At 37.1% G+C, this 12,558-nt stretch overlaps 1 protein-coding gene across 1 annotated transcript in view; it reads right to left on the reverse strand.

The window, feature by feature from the left end:
- Positions 1 to 11,048, reverse strand: part of LOC124556618 — a 66,451-nt gene extending 55,403 nt beyond the window's left edge. Inside the window, exon 1 of the mRNA XM_047130585.1 lies at positions 9,809 to 11,048. Coding sequence (XP_046986541.1) covers positions 9,839 to 10,249 — 411 coding nt within the window. The 5' untranslated portion in view covers positions 10,250 to 11,048 and the 3' untranslated portion in view covers positions 9,809 to 9,838. The remainder of the gene's footprint in view (positions 1 to 9,808) is intronic.
- Positions 11,049 to 12,558: the final 1,510 nt, after the last annotated feature.

A 12,558-nucleotide genomic window follows, 5' to 3' on the forward strand; every position in this document is an offset into this window, starting at 1 on the left:
TCATCTTATATCCTCCTTTCAAGACACTGTCCATTCCATTCAACTGCTCTTCCAAGTCCTTTGCTGTCTCTGACAGAATTACAATGTCATCGGCGAACCTCAAAGTTTTTATTTCTTCTCCATGAATTTTAATACCTACTCCGAATTTTTCTTTTGTTTCCTTTACTGCTTGCTCAATATACAGATTGAATAACATCGGGGAGAGGCTACAACCCTGTCTTACTCCCTTCCCAACCACTACTTCCCTTTCATATCCCTCGACTCTTATAACTGCCATCTGGTTTCTGTACAAATTGTAAATAGCCTTTCGATCCCTGTATTTTACCCCTGCCACCTTTAGAATTTGAAAGAGAGTATTCCAGTCAACATTGTCAAAAGCTTTCTCTAAGTCTACAAATGCTAGAAACGTAGGTTTGCCTTTCCTTAATCTTTCTTCTAAGATAAGTCGTAAGGTCAGTATTGCCTCACGTGTTCCAGTGTTTCTACGGAATCCAAACTGATCTTCCCCGAGGTTGGCTTCTACTAGTTTTTCCATTCGTCTGTAAAGAATTCGTGTTAGTATTTTGCAGCTGTGACTTATTAAACTGATAGTTCGGTAATTTTCACACCTGTCAACACCTGCTTTCTTTGGGATTGGAATTATTATATTCTTCTTGAAGACCGAGGGTATTTCGCCTGTTTCATACATCTTGCTCACCAGATGGTAGAGTTTTGTCAGGACTGGCTCTCCAAGGCCGTCAGTAGTTCCAATGGAATGTTGTCTACTCCGGGGGCCTTGTTTCGACTCGGGTCTTTCAGTGTTCTGTCAAACTCTTCACGCAGTATCATATCTCCCATTTTATCTTCATCTACATCCTCTTCCATTTCCATAATATTGTCCTCAAGTACATCGCCCTTGTATAGACCCTCTATATACTCCTTCCACCTTTCTGCTTTCCCTTCTTTGCTTAGAACTGGGTTTGCATCTGAGCTCTTGATATCCATACAAGTCGTTCTCTTATCTCCAAAGGTCTCTTTAATTTTCCTGTAGGCAGTATCTATCTTACCCCTAGTGAGATAGGCCTCTACATCCTTACATTTGTCCTCTAGCCATCCCTGCTTAGCCATTTTGCACTTCCTGTCGATCTCATTTTTGAGACGTTTGTATTCCTTTTTGCCTGGTTCATTTACTGCATTTTTATATTTTCTCCTTTCATCAATTAAATTCAATATTTCTTCTGTTACCCAAGGATTTCTACTAGCCCTCGTCTTTTTACCTACTTGATCCTCTGCTGCCTTCGCTACTTCATCACTCAAAGCTACCCATTCTTCTTCTACTGTATTTCTTTCCCCCATTCCTGTTAATTGTTCCCTTACGCTCTCCCTGAAATTCTGTACAACCTCTGGTTCTTTCAGTTTATCCAGGTCCCATCTCCTTAAATTCCCACCTTTTTGCAGTTTCTTCAGTTTTAATCTACAGGTCATAACCAATAGATTGTGGTCAGAGTCCACATCTGCCCCTGGAAATGTCTTACAATTTAAAACCTGGTTCCTAAATCTCTGTCTTACCATTATATAATCTATCTGATACCTTTTAGTATCTCCAGGGTTCTTCCATGTATACAACCTTCTTTCATGATTCTTAAACCTAGTGTTAGTTAATGATTATGTTGTGCTCTGTGCAAAATTCTACCAGGCGGCTTCCTCTTTCATTTCTTAGCCCCAATCCATATTCACCTACTATGTTTCCTTCTCTCCCCTTTCCTACACTCGAATTCCAGTCACCCATGACTATTAAATTTTCGTCTCCCTTCACAATCTGAATAATTTCTTTTATCAACAGAAAATGACAATCAAAAAATGGAAGCTTTCAAAATTATTTGAGTGTGACCTATGCCAAAACAGTATAAATCACTTTAAGAAAGAGCCTTGACATTGTGGTTTTTCTTTAATCCAAAGTGGAAGAATGGAAACTAGTCCATTCAAATCACCCAGTAATAAACACTTCGGTTGACTTATTTTTTTAATTCTTTCATATTTTGTTTCAAAACTATCTTGATTGCTTCCCCTTTTTCCACAGAATAGAATATTCATAAACAGTGGGCCTCTTTTTTTATGAAGCTATTAAATGCATGAATTCGCAACATGAGATCATAAAGATAATGTATGTATGTTGATTTTATGATTACAACTGTTGAAAATTTAGTTTGATCCAAAATAAGATTAGTGCGAATAATGAAAGTTTATAGTGCAGCCACAGGTGTATGAAGATGGTGTCATATGAACAATTACATGACAACCAATTCCAAAATTTTATAGACGATTTGAAAGAAACAAATGAGGTTAATTTGTCAAAAGATTTTTTGCTTTCCCTTTTACAATATTCCTGTAGCAGCATGGGGACATATGATAAGCTCGAATTATTCTATTCCAAACAAGTTTTAACCATATTATGCTATGATAGAAGAATTTTTTCCATGCTTCACTTACTGCTGTGACTTTTTGATTGTAACATCTACATACTGCTGCAAGATTTCATTATTTACACCAAATCAGAAAGAACTGGAGAGCTGGCACTTAGAGTCTGTTTTCCTTGTTGACACATGAATCTCTGCAGCTTGTGTACCTTTTCTTACGAACAGCTTGGAGCTGATATAGAAACAATGGCAATAAGACATCCTTCAGGTGTCTATGTACATCTATCACCATCTTTAATATCCTAAGTTGAGCCCTTTCATCGGTTATGAGAGGATAAATAGTAACAAAATATGCATTGTAATCAGCTAACATATCCTTACAAATTCACAGCACTAGTACATGTAGGTGTCAATACAACAAATGCATTATCAACATAGAACCGATCCATCACATTATATTACAAAAAATTGTGGTGCATAGTCCCATACAAATGTTACATGTATTTCTCTCCTCAATACCTGTTTTGATATGTAATATCAAAGAGGATATTGTGATAGATGAATCTGTACTGTAATTTTTAATATTCATAGTTAATAAAATTATAGTATTTGACCCAAGGGAGCCATACAATGTAATCAAAAATCACTGTAACTCCAAAAGGTTAAAAATTGTAAGAGGTATCAAATTCTGTCCTTGTCTATATTTTCACCGATTTTCCAAATTAAAAGAAATATCATGTATATTTAATTCATACTACACTGGATCAATTGCTCAGATGAGGAGGCAGTGTCCCTTTAAGAATGCACATTTCAGTGACAGGCTGTATAATAGCCATTTTGGTATTGTTGTTGTTGTTGTTGTGGTCTTCAGTCCTGAGACTGGTTTGATGCAGCTCTCCATGCTACTCTATCCTGTGCAAGCTTCATCATCTCCCAGTACTTACTGCAACCTACATCCTTCTGAATCTGCTTAATGTATTCATCTCTTAGTCTCCCTCTACAATTTTTACCCTCCACGCTGCCCTCCAATGCAAAATTTGTGATCCCTTGATGCCTCAGAACATGTCCTACCAACCGGTCCCTTCTTCTTGTCAAGTTGTGCCACAAACTCCTCTTCTCCCCAATTCTATTCAATACCTCCTCATTAGTTATGTGATCTACCCATTTAATCTTGAGCATTCTTCTGTAGCACCACATTTTGAAAGTTTCTGTTCTCTTCTTGTCCAAACTATTTATCGTCCATGCTTCACTTTCATACATGGCTACACTCCATACAAATACTTTCATAAACGACTTCTTAGCACTTAAATCTATACTCAATGTTAACAAGTTTCTCTTCTTCAGAAACGCTTTCCTTGCCATTGCCAGTCGACATTTTATATCCTCTCCACTTCGACCCTCATCAGTTATTTTGCTCCCCAAATAGCAAAACTCTTTTACTACTTTAAGTGTCTCATTTTCTAATCTAATTCCCGCAGCATCACCCGATTTAATTCGACTACATTCCATTATCCTCTTTTTTTGTATTTGTATTTTTGGTATTAGTATGTGCAATTTCTTTATGTATAAAAATATCAAAAACAAAATGTGGTTATGTCACATCCAGTGTGTTTCATGTGGCCCTCTGAAAAGGTTTGTACAGGAATGAAGGAAGTAAGTTTAGCGTTCCATAGCTAGTCAACGATGACAATCACAGATGAAACAGATTCAGACTGAACAAGGCTGGGGACAAAACAGTGCACAGTCTATTTTAACTGCATCACCACAAAATTTGTCTTTAGTGATAAGCAGCAGCTAAAGAAAATATAAATCACGATGGTGGTGCTCCTGAAAACAAGTTCAGTGCACCATCTATCATTAGAGAACAATTTGTGAACTTTTCTGAAACAGCATGCCCTGGACAAGAGAAAAAAAAATACATTAAGCATTATACTAGTGAATCTACAACCATTCTCACTGTACAATACTATCTAATATAATGGCAGGGGTGAATGCAAATACATCACTGAAGTGTTCTATTAAACACATTGAATACAATACAATGCAATGTATAAGGGTGCATTGACTAGTGATGTCAATATGTCATGGTACGAGACTAATCTGTAGTGTAACTTGTGGTCTAGGTTGGCTGAAAAGTGATAAGAAGGTTGTCACTTCACATAGCCAATAAACGTGTCATAATATATATTACTGGCCAGGAATTTTTTTAAGCTAATGAAGCTGTCACACACACACACACACACACACACACACACACACACACAGAGATATATATATATATTTTTTTCTCAAGACACTGGTAATAGGATCATCTCCACCCCAAAAACCCCAAATTCCTGCAGTGGTTCCAACACTAACAGTTAAATTATATTAGTGAAACCAATGAAGTCTCATTTTATTACTGTTGTAATAGCTGGGTTTGAGTCCCCATGGCGTAGAATCTTGCCATCCCATCACTAACACCTGGTATGTCTTGTAGGCAGGCTGTCTGCAGTATATGAGCTTATCTATGAGTAGTCAGGTCTATATTGGTAGGATAGGGTCAAATTGAGCATACAATACCACTTGTCTGCTTTGATCTGTGCTACATTGTGTGTCATGGTGGTATAGCATGTTTGCAGAGTGTGTGTTGGAATATGTGGTGGTGGGCTCTAGTGTGGGGCATTTATGTTTCTAAATTGTTTTTTTTTTACAGATATTAGGCTCATTGAGTTCTGTTTGTGATGATAGTAATAATGGGAGAGTCTGTGGCAGTTATGGCAAATAGTTTCATTTTTGGAAATTAAATTTTGTGTTGTGTTAATTATAGTTGGGATAACAAAGTTGATAAGTTGGTCCCTGTATGTCACAATGGGGGACAGCATGTTGAGCATGACTAAATTCCTAGACTTATTTGTATGAATTACCAAGCACACAAAGTATTAAGTTTGTGGAGAAGGAATGAGAATGACCAAAGTTGTTGCATTTTGGACCAGGAACCAGTATATGTGGTGGTGGTGATGGTGGTGGATGGTGTTCTGTATGAAAGAGTTCCTGGTCTGAGAATTCTAGGCTCCCTGGTTATGAGATTGTGTTGATGAAATATTGTTTTTGCTATCACAAGACAGCTAGTTTGGTGCATCATCTGAGTTGGTAGGTATTTTGTATGGTTTTTTTTTTTTCTATTTACTATGTATGGTATCTGCATTAATTGTTTCATGTATATACAAATTAGTTTTAGCATAATTTTCTATGAACTTTTTGGTTGTGTTGTTAACAGTTGGCGATTACTTTGGATTGAGATCGGTAAAGGTATCATTTAGTGTATTTCACCTGCACGGGGTGGAGTCAGGTTTTAAAGTGTTAGTTATATGAAGAAGTTTTGATTTTGTGGTACCATGGACAGATTGACTGATTTCGTCCATACTGTCTTACATTAGTTTTCATGATTGTTCACTTTGTGTATCTGTCATGTCTTTGGCTTTTTTTTTTTTTTTTTAGTGAGATGTTGCTTTTGATTTTTGTGTACATATCACTCTTTAAAACTGAGCTACGTGGGTCACCACAGGTTGTCAATACAGAGTTTTGTTAGATTTTGCAGTTTTCAACAGTTGTGCAGCACAACTTTTTTTTAACATTTTTTTGTATTAATATTGGCCTTTCCAGCTGAGCTATAAAGGTCAACTCAGGTTGTCAATATCGTGTTTTATTATCTTTTGACGTTTTCCCTGTAACTCGTTTTGTTGCTGCATTTATATATTTCAGTACTAATGTGATTTTGCAGTTACATTCCACAATAGTATCTCCCCCAACACAAATTCCATTTCTTACAGCTGTCACATTAGTTTGTTTATTATTAAGTATTTGCATGATTTTTATACTTCATGTTTATAGTTGGGTGCCATGGAAATGTTTGCGAGTAGTGGTTGCTACCTTGAAATCTTTTGTGTTGCACCTTGGTACGGCATTATTAGTCAAAGCTGACCAGTGATATTGTACACCCTAGTTTATCCTGCTGTACTCCATCAACACATGTGATACAGTTTTGCCAGTAGGCCAAACTGACAATTGCAATGGGTCCATACAATTTCAACAAGCTCATGTCAAACACTCTTGTACAAGCAGTCCACAGATGAGTAAAATTACTGTTACTACAACTGTGTGCCTACAGCATTTGTGTTCTTATTTTGTGTTTGAAGAACTGTAGGAGACAGACAATTTGGATCTGTGTGTCCCATCAGCAATAAGATACTCAGAGATGGAGCACATGTTTGGAAACAACAACAACAAGGCATCAGCTTTTCAAACACACCAATCTAGCATTTGCTTAAAGTGATTTAGGGAAAATATGTAATCCAAACCCAGTTATTTTTATGAGAATTTGGACCATATTACTTTCAAACTTATGTGAAGTCCAAGCACTCACGCCCACTATGATTTTAGTATTGATCAAAAACTAAAATCATAAGAGGACTGAATGCTTGTTAGTCTCTTCTTATATCAAATGTAGTAATACCAAAACTGTACTGATTGCAAAATGTTTTATTTGTGTGCATAGCCGCACAGGATTAGCCGAGTGGTCTAAGGTGCTGCAGTCATGGACTGTGCAACTGGTCCCGGCAGATGTTCAAGTCCTCCCTCAGGCATGGGTGTGTGGGTTTGTATTCAGGATAATTTAGGTTAAGTCGTGTGTAAGCTTAGGGACTGATGACCTTAGCAGGTAAGTCCCAAAAGATTTCACACACATTTGAACATTTTTGTGTGCATAAACTCTAAACTAGACTGATTTAATAGTTGCAGCCACAGTACACATTATTATTCACAAGCATTCACAGTGCTTCCCCTCTGCTCTTTAAAGGGTGCTAGTACAGTTCCACAATAATGTCACATTTATTTCTCTTTGTCAAAATCACATTCACTTCATTCAATGCTTCTCTTCAGCATTCAAAACCACTGGCAGTTGGGAACATTTATTCAGCCAGGACAACACATCTTCATGCTTAAAAATGTGCCTTTTTAAAGTACAGTCTTTGGTTGCAGCAGAAGGGAGATTAGGGCACAATATCCTGAGAAAAAATAATGTCCCACAGGACAAAATCAGGGTTAAAAGGAATACAGTCAAGAACTTTCAAGCCTATTGCATGAGAACAGTCTTAAAATTATTCCCTGGCGTTCAGTAAAACTGTCTTGGAGAATTCATTTGATGATGTACATAAGGTTGTGCAAATATCTTTAAGTGTGATACCCACAAATAACTGATTTTTCTAACAAGATTAAGATCCTGCAGGCTTGTGTTAACCACAAATTCAGATCAGCTTATGGACTTTTCTCACTTGTGATATGATATACTGGTTTTCTTCAAATAGTTTCTGACTGCAGCAAGATTCTCTTCATAATCACTGACCTGAGAAGAATATTTACAGCACTTCATTTACCCACTTTCATTAACTTGTGCCTACTTAACCATGTGGATATGGTGATGCTATGTGTACAGCCTCATAAGAGCCCAGCATACTGTTCTGGTAGCGATTTCCCCCCAACAGCACTCAATTATGCAGAACTGCCCAACACGTCTTTCTTTCATTGTGACATATCTAAATTTTAACAGATGAAAAATTTCTGCAGAACTAACAGTTATGTAGTCTCTCACCCACCCCCTTGCTATTTTCTATTATGTAATATGGCTTTTTCAGCTCAACTGAATCTACTGATATCAAAAAGGTTCGCTCCATTCAGTAACATAATGACGCAGTGAACAAAGGTATGTGTGTGCAAAAAAGAACAGAACACTGACAATATGTCATCTGCATTATTAGGTTTGGAATGTAGGCTGTGGCAACGAACTGATCTGTTGATAGCCTGAGACCCAGGTCAGGTTGGAAAGCGACAATTTGTGGGTTGGCAAAGCCAACAAATGTTAATACAGAATCTTTGATGTCATGGCATATTGATCTGTAGCTAAGGCAAAGGTCTAAGCTAGCTTGAAAGTTGATAGTACATATGGAAGTTGTCTAAGCAGTATCTAACCTTTCGGTTAATCCACTTTTTCTATTTTGCAGTTTTATTTATTTATAACAAAAATATGTTAAATATGTGACAAATGTAAACTTTAGGCAATGACACAAATCAATTTCTGATGACAACCTTTATGTTGTATTCACATTCATTGGTTTCACCAACTGTCAATCAAATTTTCATCCTCCAACTAAATAAGATCCTGAGCTACACTACAGCTATATGTCACCACTACTAAGATTTCAAGACAAGACACTACCACACACTAAATGCACATGTACCAACATTCTGCTAACTTGTGTCTGTATCCTCACACCACATAACATTTCTAGTATGGTACGTTTGATACAGGGTGTTTATAAATTAGTTGTACTACAGTAACATTTATCTATGAAAAAGGTAAATAATTTACAGAAATGTTCAATACAGCACCGAATGCAAAACATATTCCAGTTTTATTTACAAATTTCAATGTTACTACCTTTTGTAGTGACACTAATGTCCTATTTGTAATTAGTTTCATGCCAAATCCTATCAAGCAAATCTCTATGTATGGTGACAACTGTGTGTTATTTGTTGTCACACCTCACTAACATTTCCCAGAAGTAGAGGAACAAACACTGCCCTTAACGAAACCCCATACACAGCAGTCTATTGAGGTTAAATCAGGTGATCGTATTAACATTGTTCTGCACTGTCCAGTCTAAGTCAGGACATTCCTACAGAGATAAGTAACAGTTCCAATTTGTAGTATTTGAATACCTTCCACACTGTAACTCTAGACATATTCTATTCTAAGCTGGTATGTCTCCGTTTACCTGGACTACAAATTTAAGACTGCCAACCTTGTTCAATTGCTGCATCAGATACTGCTGACTGACAGGCTTCCTCTGCGATACATGGCCAGTTTTGGTGAAATTTTTGTACCAATTAATAACAGTTTGTCTTTGAGATGGTGGCTTGCAGTGTTTAGTCCTGAAATATCTCTGAAGTCTAGTAGGCCTAGTGGATTTAGATTGATGAAACCATAAACACAGCACATGCTCCACAGCCTTATATGACTCCATGATGACTGTTGCAGTAACTCAATTACACATGTAAGCTAGTGGGAACATCAGGAAGGCAGAAATAAAACTTTACGATACAGTGCGTTTAGTGCTGTTTCGAACATTTCTGTAAGTTATTTAGCCTTTTCACAATACTCTTGCATAACTTATTCATAAACATCCTCTATTTTTTACTCGTTTATACATTTTAACCTCACCCCCAATTAGGCCTAAATGAAAATAAACAGAAACTACTATGTATGAGATGATAAATTCAACAATGAAACTTCTGTGTGTCTCTGATCTACTTTTAATTCAAGCACACACTACAAAGAATCAAAACTTAAAACATGCCACAATGTTGTGACTCACCCGTATGATTCAAATTCCATAACCGAATGTTCAAAGGCCGTCGTCATTGTCATTGCCTGACAGCGGTGACACGGGAGATGGCACACCCACTGCTTCCAATAATATGCTGTCAACCAACTGTTCTGTTGCAGTTTCATCCCAGTCATGTGGAAGACTAGTTTCTGTGATTTTAGAGACATTTGAATTTTCCACTGGGGGTGAAAATTTATTACAGGAGACATTTAATGGAACATTGTGTTCAAAATCTTGTGCTAAATTACTCTGCTTTTTATCATCTGGGCTGGGTTCAATATGTGCAAACTTGTCTGGCTCTCCCGAGGCAGCAATGGCACTGACATCTTCACTACTACCATTTGTTGTACAAGGAATCTCCTCAGGGTGACCATGGCACTGTGTCGTCTCCCCTACATGGAGCTGGTTTTCTTTGGAATCACTTGACATTTTTCCAACAGTGCTGCGTACTTTGAAATTGCCAGAATATATCAACAATTAATTATTATGGCCTGGCTTATTCGAACACTTTGCACCTAAAATTATAGGTACTTCAAGTACGTGTGTATCCGAAAGTACAATACAGATAATTGCATTCACATAAAAATGTTGCAATCAATCATACTTGCTAAGAGCAACAATATCAACATTATGATCATCATTTATCTTGGGTCGATTTTTAATTTTATTCGCCACCACTTTAAAAATGAGAAACGAAGGCAGTTTACATTTGACAATGATGAGGAGAGAAAATCTGGTACGAGCCTTCTTAAGGAACCATCCTATTACTTCTATTCAAACAAATAATTTTCCAGCCTTTATATTTTAGTTGCTTTTTTATGGTGGAACATACCTGAGGTTGTATGATTCATGCCTGATGAAAGTCACCAGTTCTCTAGTTCGAACTGGGCACGTTTCTTGTAACAAATGCTCCTGCTATTGGAAGCCGTAACGCATTTTCACCTCGTCCAGTGGTGTCTATTTTGCGTCTTTAACTTCGAAATTACGAGAGCCAGCGAATGCAGAGATTCATTTGCAGACAACGCAGCACTGTTTATATAAATATGTTTGCAAGTGTTTGGAGTCGTTTATAGTTGAAATCTAACTTCGCCGGGAAAACCATTTGACTTTTCATATCTTCTTGGATAATTTAACATGTTCCACCGATAAACATAAATTTGGCAAAAGATTTTTCCAATCCCAGCAACAGAACTTTAGCCAGACCACAACACTTCAGTTTTCCCGCAAAAAAAACAACAATGAATGATTGAGATTCATGACAACTCAATCCACCACTACCGTCACTACCTTCCACCTCCCACCTTCTAATCCCTCACACAACAAAATCGATTATAAGCTTCATTACCAAAGATATTGCACACTAATAATCAGCGTTGCCAACCCAAAAAGTATTCCTTTTAAGTGAAGTTACAATTCCAATAATTGTTTATTATTGTTATTTACCTTCCTAAAAATGAAATTTCGAAGCACTGATAACTTACAAAGAAATTTTCTGTCATCTCCATTGCATATTCTTCTTCTTCTTCGTATTATTATTACTATTCTTGAGGGTATTTTTGTTCTGTCGTTGCAACTAGAAAACTGCGTGATTTTTTTTTTTTCGCCAGACGTGTTCCGCTTTATTGGAGTAAAACATCATCATTTCGTTAAGAATAAGTTAATTTGTATTTAAGGTGATTTTTGGTTGATTTCTCGTTTACATCGGGAAATGCCGTCTGCTCGCACATCGTTGTTTTCTGCGTTAAACACTCATAATTTTCGTCTAATTTTTAGTTTTTCTGCTGTACTATGCACCAAAATTATCAGTTTCTAACGCAGAAAAACAACTATGTGCTAGCAGACGGCATTTCCTGATGTAAGCGAGAAATCAACCGAAAATCACCTTTAAGTAAAAATCAACTTATTCTTAACAAACACACATATAAAAGAAATAGCACTCAGAGACGAAAATGCTGTCTGCAATGGCAAACTAACCAACACCTGGCATGTAAATATCATCTGAATACACGCCACTCTTCCAAGATTTTATAATCTTGTTGTAATTGTTGATATAGGCGTTTCGAATAACTAATTTTTAGTCTAACAGCTGCCACATCACACTCTAGAGCTATTTCCTGCATATAATCCACAATTTATACAATTCTTGGTCTCACAAATTACGAAGTTTATACGATTCGCATTTTTGGTTACATGTATTAAGATTATTTATTCATTCCTTCGTGGGATATGTCACTGGTCTGCGCACACACACACACACACACACACACACACACACAAGACTGCATAAAAACAGTAATAGGTTGCTGTTTTTGTAGTTCTAGAAGCTGCGAAAGTGTACTTGCCGACCACCGTTTTGACTTTTTCCATAAATAAAATAAAAACACGTTGAGACCGAATGAGGTGCTGGAACAATGACTGTACGATAACTGCGACAGAATGCTCGTGTTTCGCAATATTGCTGCCACGGAGCAGTGGTCGTAGGGAAGTGGTGCAACAAAGTACAACCAAGTTGAACTTTCTGTGGTGTTACAAAAGTCGCGTCTCCTAAGTTGCACCACTAAAAACTGGGAGTTCACACATGCAACTGCAGTACCGGTATGCTACCAGCTGTGGCGACACATTTGTTGCGTGTGTGAACCCGGCTTAAGATCAAAAGATGATACAGTCAACCGCGCATTATTAATAATACACACGAGAAAGTTTCAATGTTAATCGACATCGTCGGTGTTTTTGATATC

This window comes from Schistocerca americana, chromosome X, assembly GCF_021461395.2.
Source record: "Schistocerca americana isolate TAMUIC-IGC-003095 chromosome X, iqSchAmer2.1, whole genome shotgun sequence".
In the NCBI taxonomy this organism is placed as follows: Eukaryota; Metazoa; Arthropoda; class Insecta; order Orthoptera; family Acrididae; genus Schistocerca; species Schistocerca americana.